At 35.5% G+C, this 20,059-nt stretch overlaps 4 protein-coding genes across 6 annotated transcripts in view; 3 read left to right on the top strand and 1 right to left on the bottom strand.

Annotated features, from left to right (window-relative positions):
* The window catches only part of LOC129803708 (S-adenosylmethionine decarboxylase proenzyme), a gene marked incomplete in the record, with an annotated part of 37,310 nt that extends 37,033 nt beyond the window's left edge, over positions 1 to 277 (bottom strand). The window contains 1 exon segment of the mRNA XM_055850463.1: positions 1 to 277. Coding sequence (XP_055706438.1) covers positions 1 to 45 — 45 coding nt within the window.
* A 38-nt stretch (positions 278 to 315) lies between these two features.
* Positions 316 to 1,061, top strand: LOC129803709 (DNA-binding protein SMUBP-2). Its single transcript, XM_055850464.1, has 2 exons — positions 316 to 393; positions 465 to 1,061. The coding sequence occupies exons 1-2, from the start codon at positions 357 to 359 to the stop codon at positions 989 to 991; spliced, it is 564 nt and encodes a 187-aa protein (XP_055706439.1). The 5' UTR covers positions 316 to 356; the 3' UTR covers positions 992 to 1,061.
* A 44-nt stretch (positions 1,062 to 1,105) lies between these two features.
* On the top strand, positions 1,106 to 3,220 carry LOC129803706 (flap endonuclease GEN). Its single transcript, XM_055850461.1, has 2 exons — positions 1,106 to 1,306; positions 1,368 to 3,220. Exons 1-2 carry the CDS (start codon positions 1,149 to 1,151, stop codon positions 3,190 to 3,192), a joined length of 1,983 nt encoding a protein of 660 aa, XP_055706436.1. The 5' UTR covers positions 1,106 to 1,148; the 3' UTR covers positions 3,193 to 3,220.
* A 4,988-nt stretch (positions 3,221 to 8,208) lies between these two features.
* On the top strand, positions 8,209 to 16,364 carry LOC129803705 (myeloid leukemia factor). Of its 3 annotated transcripts, XR_008751890.1 has the most exons (5): positions 8,213 to 8,380; positions 8,533 to 9,144; positions 9,437 to 9,583; positions 12,913 to 13,048; positions 15,545 to 15,699. XR_008751890.1 is itself a non-coding variant. In XM_055850459.1 (4 exons), the coding sequence occupies exons 1-4, from the start codon at positions 8,331 to 8,333 to the stop codon at positions 15,639 to 15,641; spliced, it is 906 nt and encodes a 301-aa protein (XP_055706434.1). In that variant the 5' UTR covers positions 8,209 to 8,330; the 3' UTR covers positions 15,642 to 16,364. The 3 variants fall into 3 exon arrangements, 2 of the variants coding, with proteins under 2 accessions (XP_055706434.1, XP_055706435.1); XM_055850459.1 differs by lacking the exon at positions 12,913 to 13,048 and having other exon boundaries at positions 8,209 to 8,380; positions 15,545 to 16,364; XM_055850460.1 differs by lacking the exons at positions 9,437 to 9,583; positions 12,913 to 13,048 and having other exon boundaries at positions 8,210 to 8,380; positions 15,545 to 16,364.
* The last annotated feature ends 3,695 nt before the right edge of the window (positions 16,365 to 20,059 follow it).

The raw sequence follows: 20,059 nt of genomic DNA, 5'->3' as shown, positions 1-20,059 counted from the left end.
TTTTTCCACGCCTTCGAAAAACTTGAACTTGTCATTTTCTGCCATTTCTCCCTGCACACACCGTTTTTCACTTGAATTTTTTTTTTCACTCGCCTACTGTATCTCCCGCATGGATTTTCACACCCAATAGAACACTTTTCCACAATACTTTGAGGGTAAATTGATGCAATATTACCGCGAGAGAGAGGACCACCACTTAGGATGATAATTTGCAAGCAATTTTCAGCTGAAAATCACTTTTCCTGCCGACTTCTTTCCTTCGACTGAACCCAACTTTGACTTTTGACACAATCTTCCCCTCCATGGGTGATTTCCACACGGATTTTTGACATTCCGAAAGCCGCCATCTTGAAAGCATGCCAATTCCGAAAAAGCTCCTTCCAATAACAATGGGTAAAATTTTTTTCTCTCTTGCAAAAAAAATACAATTTCACAATATTCCGCAATTTCTGGGAATTTTGCAGCTTCAGCAGATGGTCAGAAAACAAAGAAGCGCCATAGGAAAAAGAAGACACCAACAGACACTGTCGCAGAAACTCCCAAAACCACAAATGAAGATCCTTCCAGAAAAAATATCAATCCCATTTTGGAAAACTACCGCCCGGATACCAATGATTCAGGGGCTCTGGTCAAAGAAATCCCCACAAATGTGGTGAATGAGAATCTCTCAGATGTACTGGACTCTGTTCACATTCTAGACACCCTGTGCGACTACAAGAGATGCAAACAGAAGACATCCCTCATGGGACAAGACTGCAGCTACTGCCAGAAGAGATTCTGCTTCAAGCATGGCCTTCCGGAGGTCCATGGATGCGGGGAGGCAATCAAAAAAGACGAGAGGAAGAAGTTCATGCATCCTGTCCCTGAGAAAACTCGCCGGGAAGCTGAAGATCTTGCCAAACTTCGGGTTAAATTCAAAGAAAACCTCAAAGATATGCAGCGCCAGAGACTTGCAAAACCCCCAACCAAGGCGACATCCGGGAAGAAATAAAGTACCCGGAAGTACCATATAAATTATTCTTCATTTCCCCCAATAAAATTCCTAAAACAAAAATATTTTTTGTTTATGATGAAAGCTCAGAAAGCTTTTTTTGTACTAAAAATTCTGTTTGCTCTGTACTAACACCAACGGTCAAAACGTCCAGAAGATGGGCATTCGCGATTTATGGTCAATCCTGGAGCCCTATCACGACAGGAAGCCTCTGTACGAGTTGTCCGGGAAGGTAGTGGCCATAGATCTCGGGGGATGGGTGTGTGAGAACCAGAATGTGGTGGAATATCCCATTCAGCCGCGGCTGTATCTCAGGTAACCTTCAAAATTCCCATCCGCCCATTGATAATCGCTAATCTCTCCAATATCCTCCCAGGAATCTCTTCCATCGCACTTGCTACCTACTCCTAGCCAATGTGACACCAGTTTTTGTGCTAGAGGGTGAAGCTCCGACGCTCAAGTACGACGAAATCGCCCGGAGGAATGACATTCAGTTCCGCGGAGCAGCTCCCAAGAATCCCAAGGTCAAGAAAGACACCAAGAAGGGTCGTACGCGATTCAATGGGGTGCTGAAACTGTGTGAGAGTCTTCTGGCTTCCATGGGAGTGGAATGTGTGCAGGCACCTGGTGAGGCAGAAGCATTCTGTGCCCATCTCAATCGAGATGGCCTTGTGGATGGAGTTGTAAGCCAGGATTCTGACTGTTTCGCCTATGGTGCCCGGATAGTCTATAGGAATTTTTCCGTAGCCAAACAGGGCAGTGTAGCAGCGTCCGGAGGTGCAGTAGATGTCTATGACATGGACAAAATTAGTCCAATTCTCGATTTAGGGCAGAACAAAATGGTTCTTCTAGCTCTCCTAGCCGGATGCGATTACTGCCCAGAAGGCGTGACTGGTGTAGGCAAGGATTCTGTCATCAAACTCCTGTCTCAGTACCCAGAACAGGAGATCCTGCAGCATGTGAAAAATTGGAAGTTTCAGGATGAAAAGTTCCGCAATCTCGAAGCTAAAATTGAGGATAGGAATATTTGTGTCAATTGTGGACACCTTGGGAAACTCCTGAGTCACACAAGGAAGGGCTGTGGATCCTGCATGATGAGTACGGGCTGTGATTCTTCGCTGTGGAAAGAGGAACGTCTCCTTATAAAGACTGAAGTCCAGATTCGTCGAAAAGCTCTGCTTTCGAAGGATTTTCCTCGTCAGGACATCATCGATGAGTTCCTCCAGGCATCAGATACTCCAAAGAGCCTAAATCTCTCCTGGAAATGCCCCAATGTGGTGAGATTCGTACGGATGATGGTGAAATATCTTCAATGGGAAGAACTCTATGCATTCCAGAAGATCCTTCCACTCCTAACACGATGGCAACTGAACCATCCAGACAAAGAGGCTCTCGTGTCTCCACGGGAGATCAGGAAGAAGCGCACTCTCAAAGGAGTGTCCAGTTTTGAAGTTATCTGGCGAGATTGCAGCCCATTCTTCGAAGGATTGATCCCAGATGAACAGCTAACAGCCTTCTTGCTGGACAATCCCGCAGGAATTGACAGTCTCTGGACAACAATTGAACCATCAGCTCTTCTACAAGACACCCATCCACTCCTCATCCAACAATTCCTGGCCAGCAAGCCCCAGAAGAAATCAAAGAAGAAACGCAAACCTGAAGACTCCTTAAGCACGTTCGACGAGATGAAAGATGAGCTCAAGAAAATCGAGAAAAAAGCCCCACGGCGGAAGGGTCCTGTGCCCAAAGGAGTCCAAAAAATTGATAAATTCTTCCAAAAACTCGACCGAGAAGACAGTATCCTCAAAGCTGTAGAGAATCTCCCGGACAGCCAAGAAGAGGAAGCAGATCTCTCCGATGTGATATCTCAAATCGTCTCACGCACTCCCAAAGTCACTCATCTCAATGGTCAGGAACTTATCTACGATGTACACAAAGAAAGCCCAACAACAAAGTCTCCAAAGCCTCCAGACGAGATGTCTGAGGAGGAATTGGATGAGCTGGATCTCTTAGTTGCCGGAGTTTCTTCCAGTCTCGTCAAATTTTCCACGCCCAAAAATCTGAAATCCATAAAATCTCCTAAGGAGGACGTGGCATATCTTCTGGACGATCTCAATGCCAGCGTTGACCTCTTTGAGTCCACCCTGAACGAGTCCAGGAAAATCTTTGAGGAGGCAGAATCTTCCGATGACAGAATTTGAATTTGCAATAAATTTTCAGCTAACTTCACGGCAAACTTTTTTGTTCTAAAGAAAACCCGGTTGCCCATGATATACATGTCTCAGCTGCAAGAACTGTTACCATATTGTAATGAACTACGAATAGGGTAACGCATAAGTATTTTAAAGCAGTTTTTCAGCAAGTTGGAGAAAACATTTTTGGTCAGTATATATAATTCTTTATTAGCGTCCATTATGGACCTTTTAGAAAATACATTAGTTCTTACATTGTTAACATCGGTATTTTTGTTTAAATTCTGTACCTCATTAACTTCAAGTTACCATTAACCTTCCCTTTCTTATTTCCTTATAGCAATGCCTGACCAGTTGGTTCTCATTCTTGTATAGCAGTGCTTTTTAAATACTAGATTCTTAGATTCATGTCACCTTCAAAGATTTTAAAATTGCCCATACACCCTAAAAATAATTTTCCAAATTTTTGACTTATTGTACAACCCTGCCAGTCGCCAAGTTTCTGTAAATATCAGTATATCTCTTTGTACATCATATTCATTGTAACATTTTGCGCTTTCTATTAAATCATTCCTTACTTCACTCAAAAACTTCTCTTATAAGCTCTTGCTACTTTATTACTGACTTTAATTGCAGAAAAATATTGACTCCACCAGTTGCACTTAATTTCAAAAAATTCTGTCTTTAACTCCTAACCCTGAAAAGATCTTTACGTGATGCTTTAATTTTCCTTTTTCCGAAATTTTTGGCTAACCATTATTGAGCGTCCATTTCCTCCTGCGAAGTAAATCTTCTTAAAAAAGAACTCTTCACTATTCCATTCTCTTTTTCGCTCCAATCCCATCTTTCGCCATTGACAAAAATTTTTTGGTACCCAATTTTTGCAACTTTTCCATCTTCCCGTTCTTTTCTTCCTCTGTCTCTTAACAGTTTTTGCACTTTCATTTCCGCGTCCGTGAGATCGTCGTCTATATATATGCTATAGCCATTTAACCTCTTTCCTCGTAATTCACTTTTCTTCATCATGAGTTCTCTCTTATCTTCCAAACTCCTTAGTTTAACTATCCACCTTGTTTTCTCTCTCCCTACACTAAACGCGTCCTCTATTTCAGTTTTCACTCCAAGATATTCCTCCAGAAATTTTCTAATCTTTACCCTTACTGACCCATCACCTACCAATTTTACGTTAGTCAATATGAAATTTTTCTTTCTTTCGCGTCTTTCAAGTTCTTCCACTCTAGCTTTTAATAACCTTGATTCTTCTTTCCACCAATTTACATCCCTTTCCCTCTCGTCGTGAGCCTTTTTAATTTCTTCTTTCACATCTTTAAATTCTTCTATCATTGACAAGTAATCCATTCTAAATTCATTCATTTGTTTTTTTAGATCCATTCATTGGTCAGTAAATTAGCTAATTTGGTAAATAAAAAATTCAAAACGATCAATAGGGTAAATCTAGCTAATTCAAAACCTGTTCCAAATGGAAACTTTGCGCTACTCCAAACGGAAACATCATTTTTTTTCATAATAAATATAGTAATAAAGTTTTATTTACAGTAGACTCTCTCTCAATCGGGAATATGGGGCAAAATGTCATCCGGCTTAGCGATAAAATTGAGCGTCAAAGCCTTTGTAAATTCCACAAAAAGCGCTCAATTATAAAGAATCACGATAAAATAGGAAGAACTACAACGAATTTGATCGAATTAGCTTAATGATTAAACGTGAAAATTGTCAACAAAATTTGTCGCCCGATTGAGAAAGAGCCGATTGAGTGATAGTCTACTGTATATGTTTTTTTACACCACGGTTTCATTATTCAGTTAATTTTGCTTATACTAAAGCGAAAATTTATTCATATTCACAAATTTTAATTTATAAATTTCTCAGAATAATTAAAAAGTAGGGTAAATTAAGCTAATTCAAAACCTGAATCAAAAATGGAAATTTTTCGCTACTCCAAATGGAAACGTCATTTTTTCATGATAAATACAGTACTAGATTATTATATTTATAAAGTGCGAATCATTACATTACCATAAGATCACTTTGCAGAACTCAATTTTTTTCTGTATTCGTTTTATTTAAATTTTTTCTGCAAAATACTTTGAATTGATTTAATTGACAATAGATTATTGCAATTTTTAGACACTGCAACGCCTCTCCCATATTTCCATTGAAGAAATGCTGATTTTTTACTGTTTTCCAGTGTATCAAAACCATAAGGTCACTTGTCAATAATCACATTTTCATCTATATATATTTTCTTTATTTTTTTTTCCACAAAATACTTTGATTGGATCCTATTTATGATAATTTTTTGACAGTGAAACATCTTTCTTAAATTTGAATTGAGAAAATATCAATTTTATACGTTTTTGATCGTAAAACTACGAAAATGTCAATAAATTCTTTTGTAATGTTATTATTCGAGATAATTTTTATGCAAATCTTTAAAATTAGTGATTCCAACGTTTTTCTGAAGTATTTCAAGAATGTGATTAGGCATACTATCGATTAAATTTTCGGTGAACTTATCTTCAGGCTTGTTCCAGGTATCAAAAATTGCAGATTTTGCAGAAAATATGGCAAACAAGAATCCCCCAAATATTCTCAATTGGATTGAAGTCAGGAGTTCAAGAGGTCAGGTGGTCACGCCAAGATTTTAATATTCTGAGCTCGGATCCAAAATAAAGGTTTTGCGCTCGCATGGGTTCGAGCATTATCCTGCTGGAATATGAACGTCTTAGCGCCGATTTACTGAAATAAAAGATAGCAGACCATCTCTGTGATCTTCAATATAATCCTGGCTTTTCGAATAATGCTCGAAACCATATGCTTTTTGCTGAACATTTTTACCTAAATATCGCAGAAAATCTAATCCAATAAGTCTACCTTCGTAATTTGAGTTATATATGCTAGGGTAGAGTCAGTACTCTTAGCCACCCTTAGGCTTTAATAAGTAAGGTATGAATTCTTTGTCAGATTAAAATGAATTGTTGTATTAAGATACTTTAAAGCAATATCTGTCTATATATCTAGGATTTGTCTCGAGAATTTTAGTAAATTTCATTGAAATGCATTATCCCCAATTACGCTTGTTTCAGTACTTTTCGCCACTTGTTTTAAAATGAATTTTAAATAATTAAGAGACGTAATAACCCAGAACATATTGAGTGCTGAAGTACAACTTATTCTTAAATTCCTTATGCCTTAGACACACTTACGACTTAAGCTGAGAGACGACTTAGTGAAAAATGATGAAATGTAGTTTGTCCATTATTCCTAACATTATTACGCTAAGCCGTCTCTCGGTTAATCCTCAGGTCTGTCAAGGCCCTTAAATTAGTTGTTTTATTTTAGGTGGCCCAAAATTGCTTACATGACTAAAAGGAAAGACTCTACCCTATATATAGGGTTTATTTTCTTAAGAAATACTGCCTCCGTTCCGAAATAAGTCGTACGTTTGGCGAAAAATTAGGGATTAAGGAATGGTTTCAGAGAATCTTTTTGTTATTTGCAAATATCTTGTGTATGAACTATCCTCCATGTTCAGGGATAATATGGGGATCTTACGGCGATGGTAAGTTGAGGAATCCATATGTTGAAGTTGTTCATTTTTCGCGTTTTTTTTTTTCAAATAGTTCCGGTAGATAGTTAATTACTACAAGATGGACTGTGATTAACATTACAGGTTAGAATTTGTTCTAAATTTTTAGTATCCACAAGTAGAAATCAACAGTTATTACCGATATGACATTTTTTATATCTCAAATTTTGCAGAATGAGCAATAAAAAGAACATCCTTCTTTACATGTTCGAATATCTGGATACAAAATGGTGAGAGATAGGGACTTGGGACCTTCAGCGGACCCCCCATAAGGTGACCCTAGGACCATTTATATGTTTCTCTAAAACATATCCAAAATTGAAAAAAAGAAATCGCACGACATGTTTTCAAGCAATCCCAAAAACATGATTTTGGAGGGGAAGGGGAGGGGTGGGAGCAATGTAAAGGACATATTATTGGTCCCATGTCAACTTATGGGAGGGTCCCCCGAAGGTCCCAAGTCTGTCACCATTGTGCACCTATTTTAGATTGAAAATAAAACGCTAAAAATAAGACATTTTTAAGACATTCGTTCTTCAACATACCATCAAGACTGGACCCCAATTTTAGTACTGGACATTAGCAATAGTTCTTTATAAGAGATAATTGTTGATACACAAAACATTTACCAACAAACTTTCCCTTAATTCCAAAATTTTCCCAAACATATGACTTATTTCGGAACAAGAAGTTTTTCCAAGCGTACGACTTATTTCGGAACGGAGGGAGTACATTTTTATCAAGAGCGTTTATTATAGAATTATTATTTGTGTGAGAAAATTTTCTATAATTTGATTTTTACAAAAAAAAAAAATATTTAAAGTTTTTAATAATAATAAATCAGTGTAAAATCATAACTTCGATTGTTAAATTTTGCAAAGTATGTAAAGTTTTTTACTATATCGTCGGTTCCGAAGAAGACTATTGTAAGTCTACTTACAATAGTATAAAAAGATGGTATCATTGAATGCAGAAACCTTAGATCTATATCCCCACAAAATTTTATGTTGATTAAGATATTTCTGGAAAAGTTACAAGAAAAAAATTGAAAATCAGCGTGCCTAATTATTGAGTTTTTTGCCCATAATTTTGCTATAATTAATTTAAAAGTAGTGTTAACTAGAAGATATTCAATGCGTAAGTATGATAAAATTGTTTCAAAAGCTGAAAGTATACTAATTTTAGTGAAATTAATGAAAATAAATTTTAGCTGTCAAACTTCAAACCTCTTTCCTGTAAAGTTTACATTTTTGACTTACAATAGTCTTCTTCGGAACCGACGATATTTTGTGTATAATTTATAATTATTCAATTTAGAAAAAAAAACTTCTAACCTAAAACCGTAGATTTCTGTAAGCACCGTAAGTTCTTCAAAAGTGCCCACGCGTTATGTTTCTCAGACTGCATCGCCAGTTCAGCTGGGTTTTGGGAGAAAGTACTAGAATTTTCCGTGGTGGGGGAAGTGTTAAATTTTGCGTTTTCCGAAGAAAAAGACAAATTTCCAGTGTACAGTGCATTTTCCAAAATCTCCAGCAAAATGTTTGGCTCCTCGATGCTCAATGACTTCGACGATGATCCATTCTTTGGGTAAGTCTCCTGGCAAAAGCCCCAAAATTGGCCCTTTGTCCCAGGCTCAGAATTTTTGACATTTGCTGGCCTTCGGGATTTTCCATTTGTTTTTGTGGGGCGCCATGGGCGCTCCTTTGGGTTACCTGCTGATGTTTCGATTGTCCTGGCAGACATCACTTGCGCTCAATGCGTCAGATGAGCAATATGATGAACTCCCTGCTGTCAGATCCATTTGGGATGTTTGGAGGCTTCGATAGCATCGGTGGGGGCGCTCCAGCTCTCATGGGTGGCAGTCAGACAGCTTTGACCCCCTTTGGCTTTCCCAATATCAATCGTTTGCTCGCTGGTCCGGGATCCTTCATGTCAGCTGCTGAACATCATCCGGGCGTTCAGTACAGCTCCAGCAGCAGCTTCGTGTCAATGACTTCGGGTCCCGATGGACGTCCACATGTCTATCAGGCGTCCAGCAGCACAAAAACCGGACCCGGTGGCCTAAGGGAGACCCAAAAGACCATCCAGGACTCTCGCACGGGTATCAAGAAAATGGCCATTGGACATCACATTGGGGATCGAGCACATGTGATTGAGCGCGAGCAAAATGCCCAAACTGGAACCCAGGAGGAACGTCAGGACTTTATAAATCTCGATGAGGATGAGGCTGAGGATTTCGATCGGGAATTCATAACAAAGTCGCGTTCATCAATGCTGGCTGTCGGTGGTTCTCCATCCGGCACCCAGAATCCACAGAGGGAATTGCTGGCTCTTCCTGCTCCGCCTCCCAGGTAAGACATCCTTCTCCAAAAGCATTTTTCACTCTCTAGCTCATTCCTCCGTAGAGACTTCCGTGGAAATGTAGATTTTTCACGCATCTTGGGCTTCTTTTTGATCACTTCAATTATTATTATTTTTTTTTTTGGTTAAGACTTCTCCGGAAGTATCAATTACTTTTTTTTTTAGCCAGCTTGTAAATGGTGCCTTCTTTTTTTTCTTTCTTTTATTTCTATGGCAATTTTCCTTGTCCATTTTTGCCAAAAAAAAAACTTCCTCCTGAAAAATAAAACACAAAAAAAACAGAGCCTCATCGGCATCGACAATTACGGGTCAAGGAACACGTCCCAGACGTCCCAGGAATTATTTGCCATCAGCCTCTCCAAGACGACCACTGAGAACACCCACGTCATCGCCTTTGGCCCTATCAACGACTCCCTCTTCCTCCACAAGGTAACATCTCCCGGGTGTTCTATTTTCGGGTTTCCCGGAAAATTTCTCGTGGGAAACAATAAATCATAAACTCCTAAGACTCAATGGGAAAAACTTTTTCAGTATACAAAACCAAAATTTTTGGAAAAAATTAGAAAAATTCAATTTTGGTCAATAAAAGCGAAAATTAATCAGAAAAACTTGTAAAAGAATAATAAAAGCGGTCAGTTCAATTTTTACCAAGCGACCTGAAACACTTTTTAAACGAAATCCAAATTGGCTTATGAAAAACGAAATTCGATTAGCGAAAACGAATTTTAATCAAGCTAAAATTATTTTTGATTAATTAATTATTTAATCACTCAAAATTAGATTGAACTAAATTAAATTTGGTGTGATATTTAAAAGAAGAAGAAGAGTAGGATAGACATATGCAAAATATTTCAGAATCAAATTATATTTGAATTTCGATTTCATGAAATTTTCTTGATCTAAAAGGTGTGCCGGAGCCATAAAAAACTAAAATCCAGTCCGTTAGAATAAAAATGGACCAATAAAATAAAGGAATTCGATCAACTTAGAATTAAAAAGTGGCAGTAAAAATTGAAATTCGATCCGTATGGTGCTGGCACGGCTGGCACACCTTTAATTTAGTGAAATTCGATCCATTGAAGTTTTGTATTTTGCTCTTTGAAACTGAAACAAGACATTGTTGTCTCTTTCTGTCAAATAAAAATTCAATAAAAATTGAAAATGCCCCTGGCAAACCTTTTAGATTGATAAAATTTCATGAAATCGAAATTCGCATTCCTTTCTTTCTCAAGAGATTTGCATAACTCCGTTCCACTCTTTCGAATTCAAAATTAGACTCAACTAAATTTAATTTAGTGTGACGTTCAAAATAAGAAGAAGAGTGCGAAAGAGTAGGATAGATACATGCAAAACTTTCAAGAAAAAAGGGACGGGAATTTTGATCTTATGAAATTTTCCAGATCTGAAAAGTGTTCCGGAGCCATAAAAAATCAAAATTGAAAAAGAAAAATTCGATTAGCAAAATAGAATTTGATCAATCAAAAAATTTTCTGTCAGTATAAATTGAAAATTGGTCGAAAAATGAAATTCGATCAGTAAAAAAAATTAATTTGATCAATCAAAAATTTCTTTGAAAGTAAAAAAACTCAAATTTGATATGTAAGAATGAAATTCTATCAGTAAAAAATCGAGTTGTAACCAAAAATTTTTCTGGCTGTTCAAATTGAAATTCGATCTGTATGACGCTGGCACACCTTTCCAATTTTTGAAATTCAATCAATTGATATTTTATTTCTTGCTCTTTCAAAATGAAATTAGATGAAATTTTATCTTTCTTTAAAATTGAAGATGAAATTTAAAATTCAATTTTTACTTGACAGAAAGAGACAAATATAATTTCAGTTTGGAAGAGTACGAGGTAAAATTTCAATCGATTGAATTTCATTAAATTTAAAAGATGTGTTAGCGCCAGTAAGAATAAAATTCGACCTGGTAGAACAATTTTATATTCAATCAGTAATTTTAAGTTTTTGTCGCTTCCGGAACTACTTTAGTTTTAGATTATTCAGTTAATCTAAATTCGACAAACCGAGCTGATTTGTTTGCAAAAAGTCCAACTCGGACATAAAAAAAAAAAACATCAAATTGATTGAAAAACAAAAATGTTCATTATGGTCCCGGCACACCTTTTAGATCAAGAAAATTTCATGAAGTCGAAATTTAAATCCCTTTCTTACACGTTTTGCATAAGTCCGTCCAATTCTTTCGCACTCTTCTTATTCTTTAAAACGTCAAATAAATTCAATCTAGCTCAATCGAATTTGGAGTACGAAAGAATGAGAAGACATATGCCAAACGTTTTCGAAAGAAAGGGATCTAAATTTCGATTTCCTGAAATTTCCCTAATCTAAAAGGTGTGCCGGAGGTATAATGATTCCCGCACACCTTTTAGATCAGGAAAATTTCATAAAATCAAAATCTACATTCCTTTCTCACACGCTTTGCATATCTCTATCTCATTCTTTCGTATTCCAAATTCGGCTGAACTAAATTAGACTTGTTGTGATGTTTAAAAGAAGAAGAAGAAGAGTGCGAAAGAATAAGAGACAGGCATGCAAGGCGTGTAAAAAGGAAAGGGATTTGAATTTCTACTTGAAATTTTCCTGATCTAAAAGGTGCGCTGGAGCCATATTTAATAGAATTTCTGTTTTTTATACCTCCAGCATATTTTTTAGATCAGACATATTTCAGGAGATCAAAATTTATATCATTCTTGAACTATTTTACATATGTCTATTTCATTCTTTCATACTCAAAATTGAATTGAACTAGTGGACTCTCACTCAATTGGACTCTTGTTCCTCTTATTCCTCTCGTTTCATCGTGATTCTTTATAAAGTGTGAGATAGATATATTCAAAGCAATTGAGAAAGAAAGAGATGTTCATTTTCATTTTATAAAATTTTCCTGAGGTAAAAGGCGTGCCGAAGGCATTTTACTGACCAAAATTGATTTTACCAACCAAATTTTCTTTCTTTTATTCGATTATTTGCTATTTTTATATTTGATTACTGATTTTACTGATCGACTGGCAATTTTTTCTAGTACTTTTTTTAGATTACTTAACTGTATATTTTACTGATCGAATTTCATTTTTTTCCGATCAAATTTTAATTTTTTTTAATCACTATATTTCTATCTATTTTTATTATTACTATTGCATTTTTTATTGACTGAGTTTGAATTTTAATTTGAACTGAACGTGTTTCTTTTTCTTTATGCCTCCGCCACATCTTTTAGATCGGTAAAATTTCATGAAATCAAAATTCGCATCCTTATCATTCTTAAAAGATTTGTATAAGTCTATCCCACTCTTTCAGTCTCAAAATTGGACTGAACTAAATTTAATTTAGTAAGACGTTCAAAAGAAAAAGAAGAGCGCGAAGGAGTAAGATAGACATATGCAAAACTTAAGAAAGAAAAGGATGTGAATTTCGACTGTATGAAATTTTCCAGATCTAAAAGGTGAGCTAGAGTCCTGATCGAATTTATATTTCTTGAAAAAGTTTGCTCTTGCTTAAATCTCTTTTTTTAAAAAAGAAATTAAGCACTGTAAGGACCAAGAAAGCCAAAATTGATTTTCACAAAAAAAAAAGCCTACGGAATATTTAGTTGAAATATTTTTTCCCACGGGAATATTTTCTGATGGTTTACTCGGAAGAAAAGAAAAAGTTCATGAGGCTCAAGCACAACATTGCCAATAATTCTCATACATCCTCATCTCTCTGTTCTTCTTCTCTTTGGCTGTCGCCCTTTAGAACTCGCCGAAATCTCAACTCCGCGTCGTCCTCCATCCTCTCAAAGTACTCTCATCGTCTGAGGGATCTCTAAACAATATCTCATCCTCATTTTCTTCTATCCCACATCCATAATTTTCTTCTTCTTTCTGCCCAGGTAGATTGTTGTGTATTGAAAGTTTTGTGTATTGTTGCATGATTTCCCCATCACCATTTTCAGTCACATTTGCTTGCTTTTTGCGAAATAACAGCTGTGATTTTTGGGCTAAAATTAGACTCAGAGAGACTCAGTAAGAGCGAGCTTTGGGTTGGAGGAGCTGATTTTTCACACTTGAACCACCTTCATCGCTCAGAAGCTCCTCTTCTTCTGCTCAAATGACCATTCTTCTTCAGTCAGATCCAATTAGTCACATTTGCACGTTTTTAATAATGTTTGCTTGACTAATTAATAGTTTTCTGGTTAATTTTATTGACGTGTTGCCTTTTTTTCTGAAGCTTTTTTTTTTAAACAAGTTTCTCTGTAAAACTTTGGGAGACAGACGATGCAAAGTAATCGCGACGCGATACGTTATTAGGGGAAGGTCGGGCAGTTTATGCATTGATTACTATAATCACCAAGTTCGGCGACCAATCTTCGATCGGCGTCATGTATTCGCATGGTATATTATTTGGAACATCCCTGATGCCGAAAATGAGCAGCCCGAGCAGCCGAATTTTCATAAATCAGCGGTTACTGAGATATTAAAAAAATGTGTAAAAACACGATTTTTCTGAATTATGCCCATCGCACAATAACTTTTGTTTAGTAAAACTTGTTTTTTTTTACATTTCAATGAGAGTGAGTGAAATCTAGATCTAGATCTCATTTTAATTTGAAATCTAAATCTTATTTTAATGGAAGATTTTGAAAACATGTTTACAAACAAAAGTTATTGTGCGCTGGTCAATATCTCGAAATCTTATTACGCTTTTTCGCTCCTTTTAGGTTCATTTTGTAAATCTTTTTGTGTAGATGAATTAAAAAAGAACGTAAATAACACTATATTAGTTTTCGAGGTTTTCGAGATATTTCTATTTGAATATGAATAAAAAGATGAAAAATGAAGAAATTTAAATTTCTAAATTCTCACAACAAAATGTAGGCAGATGCACAAGGCGGGAACATGCGGGAAATCCGGCATACGATGCCACTCTCTCTCTTTCTCATAACAAGTGGCGCATTTCGAGGAATTCTTCGCGGAACATCGCGCACCGAGAAATTTTCGCGGATCATGGAATCGTTCACGAATTTTCGCGGAGCACGGAACTTCTCGCTAATTTTCTAGACCGCAGCATATTTCGCAGATTTTTGCGGACCGTAGAATTTTCACGGACCCCAGAATCGTTCGCGGATTTTCACGAAGGGCGGAATTTTTCGCGGATTTTCAGGGACCGGTGAAATTTTCGCGGACGGCGGATTTTTGCCGAATTTTCGCGGATTTCCGCGTATCCAAGATAATCAGCTTTAACTCTTTCACGTTACACTTTTATTCAGCAAGTGAATTCATGTAAAATTGAGTTTTTCCTAATGCTTTATGATCAAATGATTTAGCGTGAAAACTCGGAAAAACCCCGGGTCATATATGACCCTGTTGTCCTCAAGGGAAGTGTACATACCATTTTCAAAATCTATATCACGGGCTTTTTAAGAGTTTTTTTTTTGCTTGAAGTTATTAATTTGGCCAAAACCATGGTAAATTGGATTATCTTGATGAACACTGTACTCCTGGTGTTCAAGGAATCTTCCTGGTAATCCCTTGAACAGTCACTGTCACAATATTTTGAGTGGTATTTGGCAAAAATAAACTTATCCACATATTTATTCACACACAATACAATTGCACAATATGAGACGCTTGCAGAATACTCTAAAATATTGCAAAATATGTTATAATTCATCAGATATAAGATGAAATGTTCAGGAGGAAGATGTCCCACCTGCATTTCACAAAGAAAAACAATGTCCCAACTACATTTCGCTATAGGTTTGGGACGAAAACACTGTTACCCTTGGGGACAATAGGGTCATATATGACCCGGAAAATTCTACACGTTTTTCTGGAAAATTGAGAGTAGTTTATTATACCAAAATGCAATATACAATCTTTGGATATTCTATTTTGTGTTTCTAAAGAACTTTTTGCTGAAAAAAATAAATGAATATAAAAAATTTTGAAAAGGAAAAGTCATTTCACAAAGTTCGAAATTCGGGATTTTTGATCTCAAATATTTTCTTTTCCTGAATATCTGGAGTTTTGAGAAAATTAGCCAAGAATCTTACATCCTTCTATTATGATGTCGTGCACAAACAGATAGATTTTAATTTGTAAATACTTAAAAAAAAACTTTTTTCCCCGGGTCATTTATGACCCTAATGACGTGAAAGAGTTAAAAAAGTGTTGTATTTAACAATATTTGTCTTTTGATCTCGCTTCTGTGTGTTATTCTTCTAAAAGATTTTCACTGTACATTGCTTTTTAATAATTTTTTTCTGCTTATTTCGCTCGCTTGTGCATATCTTTTAGTGAAAGTTTTTTTTGTGATTTTTCCCTTCATTTTTTTTTTTTGTCTTAACACGGAGATTTTATAGAGAATTTAATGCATTATTTTGCAGCATCCATCCCCATCCGTACAATTCTTCGGCTTCACGGCGTCATCGCCCCATGAAAGGGGCTTCGTCGAGCCACCATCCGCATCATGAGGCTCAGTAGAGACACAAAAATAAAAACAAAACGCTAATACGATTCGCGATATTTGGACAAAATAAAACCCTCCCCACGATGGGAGGGATTTAAAAGAAAAGAAAAAAAATTTCAATTTCTATAGCATATAACTTCAGTATAAGAGTAAAAAAAATGAAATCTATCCTATAATTAATTATTCGTATTAAAAAAAAATATTTCGTCAAGTTATTTAACAGTGAAATTTGGAAAGATGGTAAAAAAAAACTACAAAAAGCGTATAAAGAAAATGTAGAGATTATTGTGTAATTTAAGTGATGACTTTTAAATTGTAAAGACAGACTAACGATCGAAATCAATCAGCTTGAATTTTCCTATTTTCAACATAATCAAATATCTCAAGATAAAAAAAAAAAACAAAGAAAACTTGAAATACTCTCTTGAAAAAAAAAATAAACAATTCAATGAAATAATTATCAAAAGTGCTGAGTAGATGATATTAATCCAAATACAAGTACACAAAATCAAGATAGAAAAAAAATGCTAGAAGATAAGGGAAATACTTTAAATTAAATTAGTCAAGTAGTGAAATAAAAACTTTCAAAAAAAAGTAACTTCAAAACGAGATCTTATGGAGAATATTTGCAAAAAAAAGAATATTTAAGAATGATTACAAATACAGCAAAATATTTAGCTACATAATGTGAAGTGTAATTGACAAAAAGGACGATTAAAGTGAAAAAGCAGCAAAAAGTTTGTTTTTTATCCTTTCTTGGTTTCTTGACAGCTGTCATTCTTGTGTCTTTTAACCTAATTTCAGGCCACGGCTCAGGAACCAGGAAAAGAAGAAAAGTCTTGTGTTATTTTCTAGAAAAGCCAGCTCATGAAAGTAACAGGCCACTTTGGGAGCAATTTTCGTCAAAAATCACATTTTTGACAGAATTTTGACGTTTTCCCCTGCATCAGTACAGATGATTTCCTTCAAAAAAGCAATTTTTGACAAAAATTGTTCTCAATGTGTAATGGCCTCTACACACTAGTAGATTTCTTTAAAAAATGCCTTTTTAAAGAAAATTTCCCCTATCCTATGTAGGCAGAAACGTCAGAATTTTTTAAAAAATGCAATTTTCGTCAAAAATGGCCTTTTAAAAAAAAAAAAAAACTGACGTTTCTGCCTACATAGGATAGGGGAAATTTTCTTTAAAAAGACATTTTTTAAAGAAATTTCTACTAGTGTGGAGTGGGTGTAGTGTAAAGGCCATAATTATTTTATTTATTTATTTATTTCAAGTACTGTTTTTGAGCTAGAGCTCTTGAAAGCAAAAATTTAGACAGAGATATAGGTGTACAAAGAATTCAATGTTTGTGTGATAGCGGCCACCGCCGTCTTAGCGTTGAAGCCAGGTAAAAAATATTTTAAAAAGTTTTTGTTCAAAGATAAAAATAGAAACACTTTAATTTCTCAAAGTTAAACCATTTAAATGTTATAAAAAATTAGTACTGAATTACTGAAATTATTAGAGCTAAAAGCGAAAAACTGTGTTCAGTTGTTCACTAATCAGTAAAAAACAATCATATTTGAGCCATTTGTGCAAAGAACCTAAATTTGAGAAAAAAATTCCATATGGTTCAAGAAAGGCAATTTTGAACAGTAAAAAATCAAATTGGTTCAGTAAATAATTCGATTTTAGTCAGTAATGGCTCTGGCATACCTTTTAGATCAGGAAAATTTAATAAAATCTAAATTCACATTACTTTCTTTCTTAAAAGTTTTGCATATGTCTATCCTACTCTTTCGCACTCTTCTTCTTCTTCTTTTGAACATCACACCAAATTAAATTTAGTTCAGTCCAATTTGGAGTCGAAAGAGGAGCATAGACTTATGAAATCTTTTGAGAAAGAAAGGGATGTGAATTTTGATTAAAAGGGTTTCGGAGGCATAAAAAAACAATAATTAGCATCTCAGACAATATTATTGAAGACGGTGAAGACAATATAGGTACTCTATTTTGCTTTTAATTAAAATTTAAAAAATAATTTCTCTGCTTCAAAATTTCAAACTAAATAAACCAAAGGAGAATGGTCAAAACTATATGGGCGCTGGTCCCGGAATCGCCACAAACGAGAGTAGGCGTATTTTGTAGGTACTGATATAAGATTGAAAAATTGCCGGGACCCAGGACCATAAACGCTGGGAGTCCTTGTAAAAATGCCTTTATCCTTTCGATAAATCGCTGTTTTGACAACGAATTACGCAAGAACGGCTAAAGTGATCTTGATGAAATTCGGTATAGGGTGACTGTATGACTTAAAGTTTTTATCCATGCATACCACCCCCTCCCCCCACCCTCCATTCTGATAGCCCCCAAAATGGGGGCACTTTACCTTATAACTCCTTTCTAAGAGGATGTATGATATTCAACAAGGGAACAAAGCTAAGGGAAGACTTTTAAACCATGTATAATATCTCCCTCCTCTGTCCCCCTTTCTGGTAGCCCTCATACAAAATGAGAGCATTTCACCTTATAACTCCTTTCTGAGAAAAGATAGAAAGTTGAAATACAGCATGGTAACAAGGCTTAAAGAAGACTTTTTAGCCATACTGCCCAAACTCTTCGTCCATCACCCCTTCTGGTAGCCCCCATACAAAAAAAGACTATTTTACCTTATAACTCCTTTCTAAGAGGAGGCAGAAAGCTGTAATTCGACTAGATGTCTATAAATGCATATAAAATCTAGAAAATTATTGTTAACGTTATTAGTTATTCATTTTTTTTATTCTTTTACAAACAAACTACTTCTTCTCAGAAAAGAGGTCAAAATGTTCTCATTTTGTATAGGATTACTAGAAGGGGTGGTGGAGGAGGGGATTAACATGCATGGTTGAAGTGTCTTCCATAAGCTTTGTTCCCTTGTTGACTATCAGCTTTCTACATCCTCTTAGAAAGGAGTTATAAGTAAAGTGCCCCCATTTTGTATGAGGGCTACCAGAACGGAGGGTGGAGGGAGGGGGTGGTATGCATAAATTTTAAAACATACACTGACCCTATACCGAATTTCATCAAGATCATTTTAGCGGTTCTTGTATAATTCGTAGTCAAAACAACAACTTTTCGCTTTTTTTACAAGGACTCCCAGCATTTATCGTCCTGGGTCCCGGCATTTTTCTCAACCTTATATCAATGTCTTCAAAATGCGTCTACTCTAATGTTTGTATGAAGATGAACCAGTGCCCATATACTTTTGATCATTCTTCATCATTGTAAAAAATAGTTTTTATGCTCTAGAACTGTTCCTCCATGGTTTAGAACATTGATCCCAGAACAAAAGTTGTTACCTATACTAATGTCTATCCAATGACATAGGTCCCGTTCGTGGCGATTCCGGGACCGGATTTGACCATTCTCCTTTGAGTTTAAAACGGATCAAAACTGTTTTTCTTTACTGAGCAAAAATTGTTTTTTAAACCCCCAGCACATTTTAAATGACAATGAATTTTATTAAAGAAATCAACCAAGACGTACAGTATTTTGTATAAAATCATCAAGTAAAGGGATTTCATTAAAAAATCACTGAATTGCATTTTCGAACTCATATGATATAACAAAAAAAGCTCGAATGTCATTGTCAGGTTTCGAACTCACGCGTGATAATGCCACGAAAATTACAGAATTTCCCTCCAGAACTATTTTCCTAAGCAAAATAAATTTTTTCTGGGTAAAATCCATTTTTTACTAACCGAAAATTAGCTTTTCTACTAATCAAAAATCCACTGAGTAACACTTTAAATTTTTTACTGTAGCATATAACAGTAGAAATTATTTTAATCATGTTTTTTTTTCTTTTTCATTAAAAATAATTCTTCTGAAGAAACTTAGTTTAAAGTTTATTTAAGTGTGTTTCAGGTTTTTTTTGAGAAAAATACTTAAGATATATCTAGTTCAAAATTTTTAGTTTTTACAAAAACTTGTGACAAATTTTCTCGTTTTTTAGCAAAATCACTAGATTTCTCGTTAAATTCCGTGGACTCCTCGAGCATTGTGACACTTTTTCGAGGTTTTTGTGTGTTTCACGATGTTGTCACGAAACAAAATCTTCAAGTCTCGATGGACTCAGAAATTGAGATTTTCAAGGTTTCTGGAGTTTTGAAACGGGTTTTCGAATCTTTTCGATGGTTTTGCGAAACAATTCGAAGATTTATCTTTCAATTTTGAGTTACTTTAGGAGTTTTTTTTCGAGATTTATCGATTTCGATGAAAGCTTATTTTGAGCTTTCTCAAGATTCATGAAACATTTTCCAGGGAAGAACCATTCTTTATTACCCACCCTTTGTTTCCTCAATTCTTAATGTTTTTAATTAATATAAATTCAATAAAATATCAAATGAGTAGGGGAGACTGGGGCAAAAAGTCACAAAACTGATATTTTATTTTTTTACAAGCTACTCG

The sequence above is a fragment of the Phlebotomus papatasi genome, chromosome 2 (genome assembly GCF_024763615.1).
Source record: "Phlebotomus papatasi isolate M1 chromosome 2, Ppap_2.1, whole genome shotgun sequence".
Classification (NCBI taxonomy): domain Eukaryota; kingdom Metazoa; phylum Arthropoda; class Insecta; order Diptera; family Psychodidae; genus Phlebotomus; species Phlebotomus papatasi.
Note: the sequence above shows the minus strand (reverse complement) of the source record. Positions and strands in the feature narration are given on the sequence as shown.